The sequence below is a fragment of the Crinia signifera genome, chromosome 1 (genome assembly GCF_055691185.1).
Source record: "Crinia signifera chromosome 1, ASM5569118v1, whole genome shotgun sequence".
In the NCBI taxonomy this organism is placed as follows: domain Eukaryota; kingdom Metazoa; phylum Chordata; class Amphibia; order Anura; family Myobatrachidae; genus Crinia; species Crinia signifera.
The window spans coordinates 448,116,010-448,137,879 of NC_139217.1; the positions used below are offsets into that span (position 1 = coordinate 448,116,010).

The following is a 21,870-nucleotide window of genomic DNA, read 5'->3' on the forward strand; positions in this document are numbered from 1 at the left end:
GTCCCCTCGCTGCGCTCGCCACGCTTCGGCCTGCCATGGATAGTGGAGGTGTTTCACAAACACATTCACACCTGTCATGTCATCAAACCTAAACAATAATAATGAGACACGTGTTAACTGCGCTAACTACGTAAGCTATGGCTAGCCGCGAACGTACTGACTGTACTGACTACACGCTAACTGCATAGCGCTGACTGACTACGCTAACTACGTAAGCTCCGGCCAGCCGCGAACGTACTGGCTGCGGCTGCGGGAACATGACGCTGATAGTGACCGGGACACTGACTACGATAACTACACTGGCTGCGGGAACATGACGCTGATACTGACCGGGACACTGACTATGATAACTACTCTGGCTGCGGGAACACGACGCTGATACTGACAGGGACACTGACTACGATAACTACGCCGGCTGCGGGAACACGACGCTGATACTGACAGGGACTATGACTACGATAACTACGCTGGCTGCGGGAACACGACGCTGATACTGACAGAGACACTACACTGACTACGTAACTGCTGCCGTGAAACTACACAAATACCGATTTTTGGATTGTGGGAGGAAACGGAGTACCCAGAGGAAACCCACGCAAGCACAGGGAGAATATTCAAACTCCACACCGTTAGAGCCATGGTGGGAATCGAACCCATGACCTCAGTGCTGTGAGGCAGTAATGCTTACCATTACACCGACCATGCTGCCTACCCATGCATTAGGCTAGGCTCGCCAAAATTCCAGAATCCCCGGACATTCTGTGAGAGGACAGAGATGATATAATTATGTCAAGTGTTTCCAATTAAACAACCCAGTCAGCATGGGGAACCAGTGCGAATGTGTGACTGCCAGGCAGTGCTCCATCTCTGTTTTTTCCTGGACAGTTAAGGGCGCTCTCTGCACACTGTAACACGGCTCTATGGTTTGGCAATGGATGCCGATGCTGTTTGTTAACAGATTTGCCAAGGACACAAATCTGTGGGTCAGTGTGACATTATTGTGGTGTACATTTCTGCTCAGCATATGGCATTGTGATTGACCGGTTCTTGTCCTGCCGTCCCAGCACTTCATCTGCATTTGTTAAATACAATTTGTAATAACGAAGCGCAAGTTGCATTGTAAAAACAGGACTCATTTTTCTGTTTTCGGGGTATTCGGTAAGCGGTGCAGTCTATAAACATAAATAACTCGGCTGTCTTGGCATAGTCACTCATTTTTGAACACAGTATACTGTACAACAGCTACTAGTAGTTTGTGCATATAATATTGTGTGGGGAATTTTAAATCACATTTTTTAATCACTTGTGCTAAGAAAAACAGACTTTTATTAACCTGAGATAGTCTCTCACAGTGTAGGCAGCCATTTCCTGGGCAACTGTTGGTCACAAAATGGCTGCTTCCTGTCTGTGTGTAGGTGATAGGTCTACTTAAGGTATACAAAAAGTCTTGAGTCTATTTTTGAAGGATTGTACCGTGGGGGCCTCTCACACTGTGTGTGGAAGACAGTTCCGTAGAGTCGGAGCAACAAAGCTGAAAGCTCTACCTAGAGATTAAGCCTTGGTGAGATATAAAGTTTAGCAATATAAACTACCAACCAATCAGCTGCTTATTGGCAGATAGGAGCTGATTGGCTGCTACATTATCTTTATCCACTTTATCACTCTTCAAGTCCAGGTGGGCCCCCTTATCTCCATGTTTCATTAGATTCTAGCATTGTGCCAGAGCCTTTTGTGGATGCGCAGGTCTCCGGAAAGATGGTGCCTGTAATGTTCCAGAGACTATTTTCACTACTGCACATGCACAGCAGCCATTTTAGATGGGATTTTTCCTATGAGTACAGTGCTCAACGCAGGACTAGGGAGGAGTAAGTATTAATACATGGGTGCAGTGTGTGCAGTTTGAGCCCCCTCAAGTTGCCCATAGATTTTTCCAATTTGGGCCAACGGATCGGGCCGAAAAATTGCCCCAAATAGGATGTATTTGACATCCCATCTGACCCGATGTGCAGGCCCATGTGCAACGGGTTGGAACCTACAATTTGAACCTGCTGCAGGTTCAATCTGTCAGTTCTGACTCATTAGCTGCACATCGAGGATGCTTCTTAGCACCCATGATGTGTTGGGTCCGATCAGTAGGTGTGTGCTAGCGGTGTAGCACCGTTGGCACACACCTATGTTCAGCGGTGGGGTCCAAGCGGCGGTGAGCTGATAGCGGCATTTGCTGGGCAGCGGAGCGGGAAGTGGCTACTGAATTAGAAAAAATATTTTGAAAACACTGGCCGGACACTGATTGGCTGAGAGAATTCTCTCAGCCAGTCATATGGGAGGCTGCTGATTGGCTGAGAGAATTCTCTCAGCCAATAACCGGCCAGCCAGTCTTTTCAAAATAGTTTTTCAAATTCAGTAGCCGCTCCGCTGCCTAGCAATGCCGACACGTGTTCCCCACCACCACGTGTTCCCCACCACCGCTCGGACTCTGCTGTTGCCAGCTCCCCGGGAGTTCTTTGCATGCAATAAATCACATGCAATTCATTGCTTATAAAAATGGCACATCAAGTGCCAAATCGTAAGCGAGCCCTCGGGGAGCTCAATTGGCAAACTGGTCCAACTTGTCCTTAGGACATGTGTGTGGGGGCCTTTACACTCAGGAGTCTGTGCACTGCAAACATCGCACCCATTCTAGAATTGCCATTGCTTTGCATACACCCTACATTGCAAGCAGGGCCCATCGTCAGTTAATGTTTGGTTGGTTAGAAAGATCAGCAATTTGGAATCTTTGCGTGCCCACAAGATACATTGTATAAGAGCTGTTTCTTGGTAGTGCCAAGTAGGCGCTCTGCTGTTTGTCTTCATGACATGCCCACTGGGAATACTGTTTTACTGGAATATATTAATCATACATTTTTGGTCCAGTAATTAATATGAAAGCTTTCACTGAAAAATGGAAGTAATACAATCCCTGCTAAATGGGAATGTTCTGTTTGGCTGTCTGATCCCCTGTACACACTGCCCATGATGACTGGTGTCCCTAGACTTACTCCCGATCATGTGAACCACACTGTCTGAAGTCAGAGGCCTCGTGAACTTCCCGACATCCGCTGTCCAACCTCCCGGGACCTCTACAAGATGTCGGATGAGTGGCATGGCTCCAGCAGTTTGCTCATACTAGATTTATTATTTATACTCTATTTAGGTCTAGAATTGATAACGTGTCCCAGAATTTAAATACGCTTTTTCTTGTGTTTTCAGGCACTCAGATGCTGTAAAGAAATGGGAGGAAGCCATCCAATTAACGCCCACGGACGCCACATTGTATGAGATGAAATCGCAGGTAAGGAGTTGCCAATATTGTGATATTACCGGTAAACGTCTTTATTTTCATTCTGACAGTTTATTATGATTCATTATGCTTTATATATGTTATATGGCTATTCCTGCCCTCACAGAGTATAGCTGTGATGCACCATCAATGCGCACCGCGCTAAAGTGGGCGGGTACGGCTCTATCTGATAGCACTGCAGTGGGCGGGTACGGCTCCGCCTGAGAGTACTAATGTGGGCGGGTACTGCTCCGCCTGAGAGCACTAAAGTGGGCGGGTACGGCTCCGCCTGAGAGCACTAATGTGGGCGGGTACGGCTCTATCTGATAGCACTAAAGTGGGCGGATACTGCTCCGCCTGAGAGCACTAATGGGGGCAGGTACTGCTCCGCCTGGGAGCACTAATGGGGGCGGGTACTGCTCCGCCTGAGAGTACTAATGTGGGCGGGTACTGCTCCGCCTGAGAGCACTAATGTGGGCGGGTACGGCTCTATCTGATAGCACTAAAGTGGGCAGGTACGGCTCCATCTGATAGCACTAAAGTGGGCGGGTACTGCTCCGCCTGAGAGCACTAATGGGGGCGGGTACTGCTCCGCCTGAGAGCACTAATGGGGGCGGGTACTGCTCTATCTGACCGCAATAAAGGGGGTGTGTACTGATCTCACTAAAGGGGTAGCGTGTGCTGCTCCGTCTGATAGCACTAAAGGGGAACAATAAAGGGGTGGGTACTTCTCTTTTTCAGAGCACTAAAAGGGGTGGGTACTTCTTCATCTGAGAGCACTAAAGGGGGCATATAAGAGGCTCCATCTAAGACGCATATGATAAAGTAGATTATCGTTCAACTTTAGGGGCAGTACGGACGGTGTAATGGTTAGCATTACTGCCTCACAGCGCTGAGGTCATGGGTTTGACTGTGCAGAGTTTGTATATTCTCCCCGTGCTTGCGTGGGTTTTCCTCCCACAATCCAAAAATATACAGGTAGGTTAATTGGCTTCCAACAAAATTAACCCTAGAATGTCTCTGTATGCGTGTGGTAGGGAATATAGATTGTAAGCTCCACTGGGGCAGGGACTGATGTGAATCCCTTATATATTTGGCTACATCTGTCACTCAAAGTGTGTCTGGAGCTCTAACGCTGGGTGGAGCCTCTGACTCACATGCCTGACTCACATGACAGAGAACCAGCCCAGTGAGCCCACAGACAGTGCCAGACACCCTCTGCCTCTCCATGTTACACAGCAAAGACACAGCTTCTCACCAGACACACCAGGTGAGCGCCCCACACCGCCAAACCTCCCAACATGACACTCTCCAGGAGGGACAGAATGCTCTGTTTCTGGACTTCCATCTTAATTTATGATTGTCATCACCTGTTTTAAACAGGATAATTTATAAGAAAGGTGTTTAAGCACAGGTGATGGTAATCCATAAATTAAGAAGAAAGTCCAGAAACAGAGCAATGTGTCGTCCCTCCTGGAGAGGGTCATATTGGGAGGTATGCACCTCCCTCCCTCCCCCCCCCCCCCCCATTCACGGCATCCCCACGATTAAATGGCACATGCAAAACACTGACATGGCTATGGTCGACAATGAAAAAGGTTGACAAGATTTATTTTTCACTTTTTCAATGTTTTCATATTCATTCTCATGTGTCGACATGGACACCAATGAAGTGCCACACTTATGTCAACATTTACATGTGTTGACCTTTCTGTGTTGATTTTTTCTTGTGGCGATTCGTGGCACCCCCGCGACCCCCCTCCCGTGATTTGCAGCACACCCCCCGCAATTCGCGGCACCCCCGGTGACTTCCGCAATTCGCGGCCCCACCCCGTGACACCACCCCTCCTGCGATTCGCGGCACCCTGCGACCCCCCCCCTCCCACGATTCGCGCCAACCCCCAGGGCCCCCCCTCCCGCGTTTCACGGTGCCCCCCACGACCCCCCCTACCGCGATTCCCCACCCCTGACCCCCCCTCCTGTCATTGCGGCAACCCCCCGCCCCCGCGACCCACCCTCCCGCGATTCACTGCAACCCCCCGCGCCCCCCCCCCTCCTGCAATTCACGGCATCCACCCACGACCCCTCCTCCCGTGATTCGCGGACACCCCTCACCTCCTCCCTCCCACCCCCGCGCGTGATTCACGGCAACCCCAGGATTAAATGGCACATGCAAAACACTGGCACGGCTATGGTCGACAATGAAAAAGGTTGACATGAGTTTTTGAAGATTTATTTTTCTTTTTTTGAATGTTTTCATATTCATTCTCATGTGTCGACATGGACACCGATGAAGTGCCACACTTATGTCAACATTTACATGTGTTGAACTTTCTGTGTTGATTTTTTCTTGTAGCAATTTTTTTCCAGTGACAACTATGAACTATGTGCACGTCAACCTACACATCATCAACCAATTCTTTGTATAATATATAACACCTGTTCTGTTTTACTGTAGGTGTTTTAAGTCAGACCTTTTACTGCTACAATTACTGTATATGTAAATGCATTCTGAATGACAGCAACATCCTACCATCCTTCTACAAGAATATATAACCAACTAGGTGATTCATCATGCCCCGTGCCCCCCCCCCCCCCTCCCGCAATTCACGGACCCCCCGCGCACCCCCCTCCCGCGATTCGCAACCCCCCCTCGCGCAAATTCACGCCCCCTCCCACGCTTTGCGGAGCCCCGCCCTCTCCCTCGATTCGCCGACACCTGCGCCCCCTCCCTCCCTTGATTCACGCCCCCCCCCCGCGCCCATCCCGCAATTCACGGCACCCCTAAGCCCCTCTTTAGTCCCCCGTATACTCACACACCCCTATCACTACCCAGCTTCCTGCTCTCCTGAACCGTAACTTCCACCACTGGGGAGTCGCTGACGCTGTTTTGCCCACATGCCCCTATCATGCCTCATAGCCCAGCCTCCTCCTCTTATGCACCCGAACTCCCACCCAGTAGGAGGAGACACTGACTAAGGGCCACCATCCTGTACTCCTGTACTGCCACGCTGGACCCTCACCCACTGGCAGAAGCTGCACAGTATCTCCCATCCTTATGCCCACACACCCCTATCACTACCCAGCCTCCTGTTTTCCTGAGTCGTGACCTCCGCCAGTGGGGAGCCGCTGACTCAGAAACACCCTACTATACTATTGCACACACACACCTAAACAACATGCACACACAGCCCCCCCCCCCCCCACACCCACAAATGTCACTGTACCATCCACACTATCAATGTACATCTTACTCTGTAACTGCTTTTTAATTAAACAAAACAATACACACCCCCTTCCACATCATATGCTCTCTATTTAACACATTTCACCTATAACTCAAGTTGCAATACAGGCCATCTTTCATACAATTCTAACCATCTTTCTCATATACAAATGTTCACAAATTAAGGGGGCGCAGCCCCTTACGACGGTGTGAAGAGCGCCCGTAGGGCGCGATGAATCACCTAGTGTTCAAATATTCTCTGTAAAGCGCTGCGGAATATGTGTGCGCTATATTAGAAACTGGTAATAAATAAATAAACTTCAAAAGAGCCCCATAGTAGCTTCATAGCTTGCTACGTGTGTGTGTGTGTGTTGTTTTATACAAATATAGCCTGGTATAAATTAAATCTAATTCTGTATATGCAGTATAAAAATACATTGTAATGTACTCATCTCTCTTCCAAATAAGTTTTCGCTACTCGGTTGGAGCAAAAAATAGAAACATCCAGGTTTACAAATGATCTGCAAGTATCAGAAGCCAGAAACCGTATTGCAGAAATCTTGGTGTTAAGTCCTCATTTTCAGGGTCCTTACCCGTGTGCAAATCAAAGCATGTCAGATGAAAGGCAGTAACAGCCACACTATTTACAAGCACCACTCCATCGCTTGTGTCGCACCCTCTAATAATGCCAATGCTCTTCATCTTACTTCTACCCCATGCAACATATTTCAGTAGAGTAGAGTGCTTGCACCTGAAGACATCTTGTTATCATGTCTGTATGCGGATGTTCCTTGGTCAGAACATTAAGTTGGGGACAGATTGGCAATGTTTTTTTTTTTTTTTAAATGAAACCGTTTTTATTGAATTTTCAGTTAAATGTTACAAACAGTATATGTCAGGCCACAACAGGTAACTGAGGGTAGCCATGAAGTCTAAAGGTGCCCATACACTGCTGCAATGTCTCGCAGCAGTGTTCGGACACCCGATACCTTACCGCCTTTCCAACGGCAGGGGCGCATGCGATCCGTTGTGATGGATCGCATGCATCCATGCTTCCCGCCCGCCTCGCTGCCTGGAGGGAGGTCCCAGAACGGGTGGTCGGACGGCCAGCCAGTCTGACCACCTGGTTGGGTCCGATGCGCAATGGACCGCGCATCGGACCCGACTGCATGTCAGGGAGAGGCGATTTGGTCCAATTTTACGGGCCAATTGGTCGCAATCGGCCGAAATCGGACCAAATCGCCTTATACCCCATTCTCACTGCCGCAAAAACCCGGGTATTTGCCAGGGCAAGCAGTCATTTCCCGTGTCCTGTCTCAGTGTGAAAGGGTCTTTGTGAAATTCCCGGGTGTTATGCCCTGGGAATTAGACACAGGTTTTTTGCAGGGTTTTTCCTGGGTAATACACGGGTGTATGGCAGTGTGAACAGCACAGACATGGGTTTTTCTGACAAAATGCAAAAAAAGCAAGTTCACATGGGGATGTAATCATGTGATATGTGACAGCCAGCCAATAACAGCCGTTTTTTAAACAGCAAATCACAGCAAATTGTACAAATTTTCTAACACACAATCACATTCCACACACTTGTTGGAAGGCAGACCATGGAAAGCAGTGTGAAAGGGGCAGACACGGGATATTCCCGGGTCTGAGGTGCAGTGTGAAGGGGGTCTGTTGAGCTGAGAAGCTCTGTGCCCTGCCAAAAATCCGGCAAGAAAAACCCAGGATTTTGCAGGGGCGGCAATGAGAATGCAGCATTAATGTCAGATTGCCAATGTTTTAAATTAATGAGAATCATTATACTGACAGAGCCTAAAGCACCTGGGGTAAACCAGATCTGTCTTCAGACTAACGGGGTGTACACACGGAGCAACTGCTGCTGGGCGATGGGCTTAAGCGCAATCGCTTAGCACTTCCCACGGCACTAGCGATGCACCCCACAATCATGGTGAGCGGGGTTTTGCCTATTGTCTATAGGCAAAACCCCGCGAGCAAGCACTGTCTTTCCCTGCGGCCGATAGTGGCGCTTGGGACCGTGAATTTTCCCCCTAGGTTTTTTTTTTACCCCAAATGGTGAACCTTAAATAGGTCTACAGAGTCAACAGGTCCACATGGTCAAAATGTCGATATGAAAATGGTAGACACGTGACAGGGTTGACATGAGTTTTTCATGATTTTATTTTCCCCGGCTTGTTCTTACTTTACTATCCATATCAGCATAGAGGGAGAATACAATAGTGTGCCGAGCGTAGTACGGTGAGTTTGCCGGACCTGCCGGATGCCGGACAAACTCTGATTTTATTTATTTTTTAAAAGGGGCAATCACTTACAAGGCAGAGTTTTGCCTTGTAAATAATTGACTCTTTAAAAAAAAAAAACCTCAGAGTACGGCCGGCATCCCCTGCGTCCGCCAAACTCAGAGGCTATTATTACATTTGGCCGTTTATGTAGTATTCTATATGTAGTATAAAACGTGTTCAGAGTTTGCCACAGTTTCCTGAAGACCGTAAACACCTTCAGCGGTTACCATAGCTGTGATCACTTATGTAACACACGTCTCGGATGATATATGACAGCCTGCACATTTCCATGTCATGCGTGGACAATGCTCTTGGCTTTGTATACAGAAAGCGAAGCTGCAGTGTGTCACCGATGGTGCAGGTTAAAAGCATTCCTTTCGTGATATTTTGGAAACTCTCCTGCTCCACATAAGGGTAGAAGCCCATTGTGAAATTGGAGTAGTTTAACACTTCTTTTTTTTTTTAACCTCAAATATTAGGCTTACTGCCGGCTGGTACACTCAGTGACAACATGACTCAAATTCCAGTAACTATTCTGTAGCTCTTACCCCCATGTGCGGGAAAACAGACAACCAAATTTGTTTTCTGCATTTAGAAAAGGATGGTAATATATTCATTTCAATAACATTTAAAAAAAAAAAAAAAGAGTGAAATATATTAAAATATGAAACTCTGGGGAATTGCAAGAACCACACAGCTTGGAATATGTGGTCGTAATCGTTTGGGTAAAGTATCGTAAAATCAAGGTTTTGGCTCTGGCTCACCGTGATCAGGAAACGTTTAAGGGAAAGACTTGGAGACCGAAGGGAAGTAGCACGTGGCTGTTATGAGTAAGCTGTATTGGCAGACATTGGCTTTACTGTGAACTCATAGCCGTACAGGCACTGTACTTCCTTACAGATGACAAGCATCGGTTCTAACACTTGTCTTTAGCCTAATCGTTTGGGAGAGTCAGAATCCCAGACATTACATAACAGCAGTGGTGGCTCCAGAGGTGGAGCTGCAGCACAGTTCAAAATTCAAATAGGGCAGCCACACCCACTGCCACCAACTGCCGTTCCAAACTGACTTAGTGGCAGCTCTTGTGACTCCCCTATTTGAATTTTAAACTGTGCTGAAAACCCTCCTCTGAAGCCGCAAAACTGTAATATATTAATGGAGTCAAATCTGTTCTGCTAGAATTTGAGGCCTGATTCAGAATTGCACATTATGACGATGCGCACGAGGACAATATTTTTTGTGGGTGTAGCTCCATGCATTTTGTACGTACAGATTCGGATGCACGGCAGCAGACATGAACAGTTCCTGGACGGTGGCTGGGAAATACAGATGGAGCCGGCCAGTGTCACAGACATGTCATGAAAAAATGGGTTCAAAGGCGCTGAAGCTTTGCGCTTGGTCTACACATACATCCGTACCAATCATATGGGCAGGGAATAAGGGTAAATCATTTACGCAGGAGTGAAGTGGGGCCAGGATAGCAGCTGACAAGATGGGCAAGAATTGTGTGTATGACTCTTATTCTGTGGGTTTGGTGCCACATTCATACATGAACTTTTACATAGTTGATGAGGTTAAAAAAAATACACCAGTCCATTAAGTTCAACCTGTTTTAGATCTCCTGAGGCCCCTATCTTATATTTGTAAATTACCCAGATGAAGCAACCACAAATATGGTTCAATCCAGAAATCACTCGTGACCCAAGATGGGTCTCTCTTGTCCACTACTATACATTTTAATTAACCCCTTCCCGCCGCAGCCTGTTTTTGCCTTCCTGACAGAGCCCTTTTTTTTCAAATCTGACATGTATCACTTAAGTGGGGATAACTTTTTTTTGCTTTTACTTATCCCAGTGATTTTGAGATTGTTTTCTCGTGACACATTGTACTTCAAGTTAGTGGTAAATTTTGGTCGATACAGTCTGTGTTTTTTTGTGAAAAATACCAAAATGTCGTAAAAAAATTGAAAATTTTGCAATTTGCAAAATGTTAAATTTTCTGCTTGTGAGACAAATAATCATACCACTCAAAATAGTTAATAACTAACATAGACCATATGTATACTTTATGTTTCCATCATTATTTCAACCTCCTTTTAATTTTTTTGGACACTAGGAGGCTTAAAATATGAATAGCAAATTCTCAAATTTTCAAGAAAATTTCAAACACTGATTTTTTTAGGGACCAGTTCAGTTCTGATGTGACTTTGAGGGACTTGTATGTGAGACACCCCCATAAATGATGCCATTTCAAAAACTGCACCCCTCACAGTATTCAAAACAGCATTTTGGAAGTTTGTTAACCCTTAAGGTGTTTCACAGGAATTAAAACAACGTGTAGGTGAAATTTCAAAATTTCATTTTTTTTGCAGATTTTCAATTTTAATACATTTTTCTAAGGAACACAGTAGATTTTACTAGAGAAATGTGACTAAAAATTAATTCCCCCAATTATTTTGTTTTCATAAATATCCTATATGTGGCCCTAGTGTGCACGTTGACCAAACCACAGGCTTCATAATAGAAGGAGCACCTACTTGATTTTGGAGCCTCCTTTTTATGAGATTATTTTTTAGGCACCATGTAGGTTTCTAGGCACCATAAGATGCTAAAAGTTAGGAACCCCCCCACAAGTGACCCCATTTTGCAAACTACACCCCTCAGGGAATTCATCTAGGGGTACAGTGTACATTTCAAACCCCCAGGGGTTTCACCAATTTTGGTACAACTTGGCTGTGAAAATGAAAAATTACATTTTTTTACACAAAAATGCAGTTCTGGCTCAAAATTTTTCATTTTCACAAGGAATGAAGGAGACAAAGCACCCCAAAATCTGTGCCGCAATTTCTCCCGAGTACGGCAATGCCTCATATGTGACCAAAAAATACCATTTGGGTGCATGGCAGGACTCAGAAGGGAAGGAGTGATATTTGGATTTTGCAGCACAGATTCTGGTGGAATGAATGGTGGGTGCTATGTCGCATTAGCAAGACCCCCGAAGCACCAATACAGTGGAACCCCCCCACAAGTGACCCCATTTTGCAAACTACACCCCTCAGGGAATTCATCTAGGGGTATAGTGTACATTTCAAACCCCCACAGTGGACCAAGCACCAATACAGTGGAACCCCCCCACAAGTGACCCCATTCACCAATTTTGGTACAACTGGGCTGTGAAAATGAAAAATTACATTTTTTTACACAAAAATGCAGTTCTGGCTAAAAAATTTTCATTTTCACAAGGAATGAAGGAGACAAAGCACCCCAAAATCTGTGCCCCAATTTCTCCCGAGTACGGCAATGCCTCAAATGTGACCAAAAAATACCATTTGGGTGCATGGCAGGACTCAGAAGGGAAGGAGTGATATTTGGATTTTGCAGCACACATTCTGGTGGAATGAATGGTGGGTGCTATGTCGCATTAGCAAGACCCCCGAAGCACCAAGACAGTGGAACCCCCCCACAAGTGACCCCATTTTGCAAACTACACCCCTCAGGGAATTCATCTAGGGGTATAGTGTACATTTCAAACCCCCAGGGGTTTCACCAATTGTGGTACAACTGGGCTGTGAAAATGAAAAATTAAATTTTTTACACAAAAATGCAGTTCTGGCTCAAAATTTTTCATTTTCACAAGGAATGAAGGAGACAAAGCACCCCAAAAATCTGTGCCCCAATTTCTCCCGAGTACGGCAATGCCTCATATGTGACCAAAAAATACCATTTGGGTGCATGGCAGGACTCAGAAGGGAAGGAGTGATATTTGGATTTTGCAGCACACATTCTGGTGGAATGAATGGTGGGTGCTATGTCGCATTAGCAAGACCCCCGAAGCACCAATACAGTGGAACCCCCCCACAAGTGACCCCATTTTGCAAACTACACCCCTCAGGGAATTCATCTAGGGGTATAGTGTACATTTCAAACCCCCAGGGGTTTCACCAATTGTGGTACAACTGGGCTGTGAAAATGAAAAATTACATTTTTTACACAAAAATGCAGTTCTGGCTCAAAATTTTTCATTTTCACAAGGAATGAAGGAGACAAAGCACCCCAAAATCTGTGCCGCAATTTCTCCCGAGTACGGCAATGCCTCATATGTGACCAAAAAATGGCAGGACTCAGAAGGGAAGGAGTGATATTTGGATTTTGCAGCACAGATTCTGGTGGAATGAATGGTGGGTGCTATGTCGCATTAGCAAGACCCCCGAAGCACCAATACAGTGGAACCCCCCCACAAGTGACCCCATTTTGCAAACTACACCCCTCAGGGAATTCATCTAGGGGTATAGTGTACATTTCAAACCCCCAGGGGTTTCACCAATTTTGGTACAACTGGGCTGTGAAAATGAAAAATTACATTTTTTACACAAAAATGCAGTTCTGGCTCAAAATTTTTCATTTTCACAAGGAATGAAGGAGACAAAGCACCCCAAAATCTGTGCCGCAATTTCTCCCGAGTACGGCAATGCCTCATATGTGACCAAAAAATACCATTTGGGTGCATGGCAGGACTCAGAAGGGAAGGAGTGATATTTGGATTTTGCAGCACAGATTCTGGTGGAATGAATGGTGGGTGCTATGTCGCATTAGCAAGACCCCCGAAGCACGGTGAAATGATGAACCTAATAATCCATAGATGTGTGGTATATTTTAAAGCACTCCTTCATACATAGGCCGGGTTTGTCGGGGCAAGTTTCACAGTGGAAAATAGTTTGCTTTCGTATTCCCTTTTTATAGCAAACTTTGCACCTTTTTTGTGTCCTGCCCTTTTTTCCAGTGGAGGGGATTTCGTTAGGAAAATGCTGCCCTGATACAATACGGGGGCCAGTACTAGAAGTACTGGGGCCCTCTGCCTGCTGGTTCCCAAATATTAGGCCCTTTATGACTTCCTCTTGAAAGTGCATAAATGTCCCCGTCTGGCTGGTAGAACGGAATAGTACGTAAGTGTTATACAGTGCCATCTGGATGATATACACGGCCAGCTTCTTATACCATATTTTTGTTTTCCGCAGGGCACTGTACGGCTTCAGTACCTGATCTGAAAGATCCACTCCGCCCATGTACTTATTGTAATCTAGGATACAAATAGGTTTTGAGGTGTGGGTACTGGTACCTCGTACAGGGACGGAGGTGGTACTGTCTCCGTGAATTGTTGTCAGTATAAGGACATCCCTCTTGTCCTTATATTTGACCAACAACATATTTTCGGTGCATATTGCCCTGCTTTCACCCTTTCTCAGTAATTGGGCAACGTGCGTTTTTGGGAGGCCTCTTTGGTTCTTGCGCACAGTACCGCAAGCTGCTGTACCTCTTGAACCAAGGGCCTTAAACAGGGGGATGCTGGTGTAAAAGTTATCCACATAGAGGTGATAACCCTTATCCAGGAAGGGGTGCACTAAATCCCAGACAATCTTTCCACTAACACCTACGAGGGAGGGGGGGCATTCTGGCGGTTTAATTCTTGTGTCCTTCCCTTCATATACCCTAAACCTGTGGGTGTACCCTGAGGTACTTTCGCACAGCTTATACATTTTTATGCCATACCTTGCCCTCTTATTTGGAAGGTACTGGCGGAATTTAACCCTTCCTTTAAAATGTATAAGTGACTCGTCTACACAAATGAATTTTTGGGGGATGTACATCTCAGCAAATTTGGCGCTGAAATGATCAATGACCGGCCTGACTTTGAATAGCCGGTCAAAGGTGGGATCATCTCTGGGTGGGCACTGTGCATTATCGTTGTAATGCAAAAATTTAAGGATCGTCTCAAAACGAGTCCGGGTCATGGCCATACGATGAAGTGGGGTGCTGTACAGAACAACTGTACTCCAATATTGCCTAATTTCTGGCTTTTTAACTATGCCCATATGTAACACCAGACCCCAAAACGTCATCATCTCTACTGCATCTACAGGGGTCCACCTAGCAAATGATGACGTGGGGTTTTGGGCAATAAACTGCTGGGCATATAAATTACTTTGGTCCACCATTAAATTTATAAAATCATCAGAGAAAAAGACTTTGAAAAAGTCAATTTCTTTGAGGCCTGTAGTATCAAATTGGATTCCTGGGTTGGCCAAAAACTCAGGAACCTGGGGCTCAAAATTGTCTGGTGGTGGGGTCCATATGAGATCAATCATTGGGGGGGGGGGGGGTCTCAGCTGCTCTACGGGGGCGTCTTTGAGGGGGTCCCTCATCACTAGAGGAGGAAGAGGAGCTTAAGACGAATGCAAATTCATCGCTTTCTTCACTGGCTGTGTCAGTGTCAGAGGCAATAAGGGCATATGCCTCCTCCGCTGAAAACAGTCTTTGCGATGATTGGGACATTTTTATTATTTTTTGTGTAGGCGTGTATAGTGTAGGGGGGGGGGTACAAACTTTATTTCAACACGGGGGGTATGTAGTGTGTATGTAGTGCTTTAACACGTGTAAGTTAAAAGAAAAAAAAAAAGCTCCTGCGCCAAAAATTGAGCACAGATGTTGGTCAGTAACGTCCGTCACTGATCAGCGCTCAGCGGGCACAGGACACCCACAAAAGCACCGTGGGTGCAAAAAAAAAAAAAAAAAAGACTCCACAGCACCCTCCAAAAAAAAAAAATGTAAAAAAACTGCTGATGAGTCAAAGACAACAGGAATTTGATCCCAAAAAAAAAATTAGATCAAAAATGCTGATCAGTGATGTACGTCACTGATCAGCGCTCAGCGGGCACAGGACACCCACAAAAGCACCGTGGGTGTAAAAAAAAATTTAAAAAAAAAACCCCACAGCACCCTCAAAAAAAAAAAAACTGCTGATCAGTGATGCAACACTGATTAGCAGTGAGGGGCAGCAGGCACACAACTTTGGGGGCAACCTGACGGTATATATATAAAAAAAAAAAAACCTGCACCCCAAAAAAGTTGCTGATCAGTTAGTTTATACTGATCAGCACAAAAGGGGGGCAGCAGGGGGCAGCAGATACAAAATTATATCACACAATATTATATTCTGGCACAATGACGCTGCAGCAGCGCAAAGCACCAGGAAGTAACAGCAACCACAGCAACCAGGAAGCTCCAGCAGCTGGCAGCACGGATGCCACCAACGTTGATCAGGTCAGTATAAGGGCACAGATGGGCACGGAGACCGCTCTGCACGCTGTTCCTGACCGGAATGGCGGCTGCAGGGCTGTCACCGTTATTTTCTGTGTGGTGTAATGGCTGTGATTGGTCCGTCGGTCCGACGGACCAATCACAGCCTTTGGGGGCAGGTGGGGTGAGGTGGGGTGACCACCAGTGACACCTTTACACCCGGTGGTGATTGGTGCTGTACTTAACAGCACCAATCACCACCGATCCCTGTGTCACCGAGCGACGTTATTCGCCGGTACACAGAAAACGCTGTAATTGGCTGTTCACATTGAACAGCCAATCACAGCGATCGCCGATGGGTGGGGGCATCGCTGCCCCCCCTGGGCAATGAGGGAAGATGTCTGCTGTCAGGGACAGCAGACATCGTCCCTCTGTCACCGCGTCTATAGACGCGGTGACAGTTTAATGGCATGACGTACATTTATGCCATGTGTCGGGAAGTACATCCCGGCCATGACGTAAATGTACGTCAAATGTCGGGAAGGGGTTAACGGTCGGAACTCTGGATACTAAAAACTTGTCTAACCGTTTCTTTAGCATATTAATTGAGTTTGCCATCACAACCTTCCCTGGTACATACCTTCAACCATTCTAACTGCCCAAATTGGGACTCCTACGTGGCCCCGCCGGTTCCCATAAAGGGGGTGTGGCCTTAGGAAAAGGGGCGTAGTTTTGCAGAAATGTCTATTCCCCGCTCTACTAGGTAGAGCAGCAAGTGGTAGGGGGTCTTCCAACTGCCCAAGCCCCCCAACCACGGGACACTGCCGGCCGCAGATGGTGTGTGGGGTCAGTCCCCCCCAAAAATGGGATTGTCCCACGAAAATCAGGACATATGAGAGGTATGCTGACAGTGTATTACATATCTTAACTGCCTTTACTGTAAAGAAACCCTTCCTTTGGTGGTTGTGAAACTTCCTCTTTAACCTTAGGGGGTGATTGCATGTTCTGTGTAAATTCCATGGGGTGAACAGTTCTCGGTCATTACCCTTAATGTATTGGTATATAATGTAGTAATTATGTCTCCTCTTAGATGCCTCTGTTCTAAAGTGAAACACCAAACCTTGCAAGCCTTTTCTCATAACCCAGTGACTACATACCCTTTATCAATTCTGTAAATAGGAAAGATGGTACTTGTGTAATAGCACGGCGCCTGGCTGCGCTACGTTCTCAGTGTAGGCTAAGCTACGCTGTCAGCGTAGCTCAATGGCTGCCTAGCGTACATAGCTTAGTGACTCCGCGGCAGCCCAGCTCTGTCCCCGGCGTCCATTGCTCTGTCCCCGGAGTCCATGGCAAGCCTAGTGAGCACCTCTCACACAGCACCGGTAACCGCCAGGTCCCCTGCGCTGGCAGATGCCGGGGGAGAGGGGATCATGCAGGTGCCAGGGGAGAGGCGCGCCATCTGTCTGAGACACAGGTGCGTCTCAGACACTCCTGCATCTCAGTATTACTCCTGCATCTCAGTATTATTGTGGCAGGGTACGGCAACCCTGCCTGTGACCACTTCAGGGAGAGCCTCCTTTTGAAACCCCCCAACATTCACGCCGAAGCGTGGCAAGCGGACGAATTACGTGTCCTCCGACTTGTGGCGTGGATAGTGGGGGTGTTTCAGGAACACATATCTGACAGGGACGCTGACTACGCTGGATGCGGGAACACTACGCGCTACTACTGACAGGGATGCTTACTACGCTAGCGGAAACAGTACGCTACTTCTGACTGACTACGCTAACTACACTGGCCGCGCGAACACTAATGACTGATTCTGACAGGGGCGCTACACTAACTGTGTAACGGGTGCCGTGCTATTACACAAGTACCGGAAAGATGGGTGGTTCTTAGTGCGCAAATGACGCAGTTAGAATAGGGTAATCCGGAGTGTACTCCAAAAAACATCAAATTTACAAAGAAAAGTGAAAACCCTTCACCAGTGCATCATACACAATAATACATTTGCATAAAGGTCTATTCTTTATGGCTTAGAGGTGTCTCAAAAATGATGATGATCACAGCTCCTATGTGGGCCCTTTATCAATTGTTGCCCTTCTCTGAACCCTTTCTAGTTCTAAGATGTCTTTTTTTTATGGAGTGGTACCTAGAACTGTACACTGTATTCTAAATGAGGCCATACCAACAATTAGTTATATAGTGGAACATTTGTCTTCCCTTGCATCTATGCTCCTTTTATGTATGCTAATACTTGCTAAATCTTCTTTCAATGAGCACTCTGAATCCTTCTCTATTAAATGCTTCCTAGACCCAGCTCCCATATTTTGAAGACCAACCTCATGTGAGGCACAGTATCAAAGGCAAAATCTAAATGGACCACATCTACTTTGCTGCCATGGTCTAAGGACCTTATTCTAGTTTACTCTTTCTGACAAAATCCTTCTTAGATGGGCAAAACCAATCTGCACTGCAGGTGGGACAGATGTAAAATGTGCAGAGAGAATTAGATTTGGGTGAGTTATTTTGTTTCTGTGCAGGGTAAATATTGACTGTTTTATTTTTACATTGCAATATAGATCTCACTTTGAAGTAAAACCCCACCCAAATCTAATTCTCCCTGCACAAGTAACATCTGCCCCACCTGCAGTGCACATGGTTTTGTCCATCTAAGAAGGATTTTGTCAGAAAGAGTGAACTAGAATAAGGCCCTAAGTTCCTACTAACTTTCTCAAAAAAGTTCATTATAAGGTGTGCCCAAATGGAAAGGAAACTTTTGCTGTAGCGGCATTCTATCCAATCGCAGTAGGTTAATGCATTTGCCGATAGATGGCGTGGCGGTTTTCCCAGTTGCGCATGTGTAGGGAATGGCTTCGCCTCAGTTTCATCAGTCCTGGAAAGTTGCTTTGCGCGGTCGGATGCATGATGGATTCCTCCAGATCAGCACAACGACTGTTATCCAATTTCTTCACGCAGGGGAGGCGAGCATGCTTCAGAAATTCAACGCAGGATGAAGGCGGGGAACGAAGAGCAGTGTCTCGCGTGGTGCACCATATTCCGGTGGTGTCAGCTTGCGAAAGCATCAAGGACTTGCCGTGGCTCCGGCTAGGGCACATTGTCAGCAACCCTGCCACAATTTCGGCTGTGGAGGATCTTATTTCCAAATGGTGCACCATGTGAGGCACTGCGCTCCGTACACCGATATCACCCTGCAATAACATCTGGAGGAATCCATCATGCATCTGACCATGCAAAACAACTTGCCAGAAATAAAGAAACTGAGGCGAAGCCGTTCGCTACAAATTCGTCGCTTTTCCATGAATGCCAGAGGCCCTGTGTTACTCCACCATCAATGACCGAGATGCAGTAACATTTCTTTGCCAATGATGGTGGAGGTTGCTCAGCCTCACTTCCTGTTGCACCGCTTAGCCCTTCTCAATTCCTATTTTGCCCACTGCCTTCATGTGACCCACAATATTGATACCCATCATGGCTTTTAGAATCTGCTCAAGATCTACATTCTGATAGTCATATAATTGGACCAACATAAAGGGTTACCCGGCATATGCTAGGTGACTGTAGCCTGCTCCTTGTTCTATCCAGTGCTCTTTCCCACCACCCCATCCCCTCCATCCTGTCAAACCTACTCTCATTACAGACTCACCCGCCGCACTCCCATTCTAAACCTGTCCATGCAGCGCTGTGGTGATAGACCCTACCCAAGAGAGCCACTGGATAGGCAACGTGTTCCATCGGGGTCACTGTGCTTGTATATTCCACATGTCACAGACATTAGAAAACTATATAGATAAATACAGCACACATGTGCGTGTCTGCACTGTGAGTGGGTACAATAAATATTACAAATGACTGGCCGCAGAGATCAACAAGTATGGTGAATGCAGAAGTGTGAAGAACAATGACGCCCTTGTGACCTCCAATACGCTGTGGTTGGGTACACCTCAACTGTCGCTGTGTATGTGGAACAGGAAACAACACTTCAGATGGTCAATGCTGAAATTCTCAATCAAGACAGTAACAGAATCACTTCTACAAATGTAACACAAATAACCTATGACATCAATGTCACCGCTCATGCGGTTAAATAATGAAAATCATGTACTTTGTCCAAAGCCATTAAACTGTTAAACACTGAATATATGTAAAGGAACTTAAGACTCGAACAATTTGGTGACATGGGGGTTGTTCTGGTTCACTCCTTCTGGCAAATTCCTTCTTAAATTGACAAAACCATGTGCACTGCAGGGGGGTAGATGTAAAATGTGCAGAGAGAGTTCGATTTGTGTGGGTTATTTTGTTTCTGTGCAGGGTAAATAGTGACTGCTTTATTTTTAAACTGCAATATAGATCTCACTTTGAAGTGAAACCCCACCCAAATCTAATTCTCTCTGCAGATGTTACATCTGCCCCACCTGCAGTGCACATGGTTTTGTCCATTTGAGAAGGACTTTGCCAGAAGAGTGAACCAGAATAATCCCCACAGTTACTATTTTTCATGTATTGATTGGTAAAAAAAAATAGGGTCATGCTCCAAACTGTAATCAGTGTTCACTAGTAGTGACAATGTCAACCTTTGTCCAGGTCTGTGTCATTAATCTTAATATTTCCTTCATTGCTCTTCAAAATTATTTATTTCTCATTTAATTCTCATTCCGTGTTATGCAGTGGCAGCTTAAGAGGAGGGGCTGCTGCACAGTCCAAAATTCAAATAGATGAGCCACACCAACTGCCATCCCAACCACTGCCATACATCACTTCCTTCTCCTTCCGTTATGGATATTTGCCAAGCAGACCATTGGATCAATGGAGGTGAAGCTGAGTATGAGCAGGGTTCCGTTTCCATAGTAAAATGGAAATTCATTTTCTGTATTACTAATGGAGGAGGAATTGGTTGTTTCCAATATTGTGCCAAAGCTGCACGGGCTGCAATAAGAATATGTCCTAAATGGGGCGTAAGGGTAAAGTGATTTGTTCAGTATATTATTAATGAAACAAAAACCTTCCAACCAATACCTGCTTGCTTGGGGCAACCATCAGTAGCACCATGGAAGCTGTCACCAACGCCATGCAGAATCTCCATGAGAATATGGCCTACAATCTGCGTGATGAAGTTTGCTACAGTTCAGCAACACTTCCATAATATGCCCATAGGACAGACCATCTTTGTACATCTGGATAGTCAACGCCAAGTCATCGCCCAAGAACAGCCAGCACATTTCCAAAGAACTTTGAATGAGATCAAGTTTAATCAAGTATTTTTTTTTTATAGTTAATATGCAAGTTAGCCCCTGAAACACATCGATTTAAAATCAACCTTTAGTAAATTTACCCCCATGCGTGGTATTGGCTACTGCGTCTCTGCATACACACGTGCATTTTACTGCTTTTCAGCCACTTACACACCTTTGCAATTAAAAATGTGTACAAATTTCTACATTGTGTCCAACCACCAATCAGGCTTAGTGCCACAAAGTCTTATTCATTGCAGTCTCTAAGGATATTACAGTACATATAATAGTACATGTAATATACAGTCATCAATGCAAGTTCTTTAAAAATGGGGATAAGCATTCCGGCGGTAAGGATGCCGGCATTCACTATACTGAAACCGGCATCCCTACTGTCTACAGAAGACTGGCGCCAGAACTGCAAAAGGACCAGAATGCTGATGCCGAATCCCAGTTGGTGAGTAAGCGGGGAGTGTCAGCAGGCGGCTAGGAGGGGGGTGGGGTTAAGTTTAGGCACTAGTGGTATGACTTAGGGTTAGGCTGCTCGGAAGGGAAGGGGTGGCTGCTGGGGGGGTTTAAGCTTAGACACCAAGAAGGAGTCATGGGGGTTAGTGTTAGGCTGTGGGGCAGGTTTAGGTAGCAGGTTACGGGGGTGAGGATTAAGCACTAGCGGGGAGGTTGAGTTAGTCTGCTCCAAGGG

At 46.1% G+C, this 21,870-nt stretch overlaps 1 protein-coding gene across 2 annotated transcripts in view; it reads left to right on the forward strand.

Moving 5' to 3' along the window:
* The window catches only part of TTC33 (tetratricopeptide repeat domain 33), a 238,149-nt gene that overhangs the window by 144,085 nt on the left and 72,194 nt on the right, over nt 1-21,870 (forward strand). For both annotated transcript variants that reach the window (XM_083154377.1, XM_083154369.1), the window contains exon 3: nt 3,250-3,331. In XM_083154377.1, the coding sequence (XP_083010503.1) occupies nt 3,250-3,331 (82 nt within the window). The remainder of the gene's footprint in view (nt 1-3,249; nt 3,332-21,870) is intronic.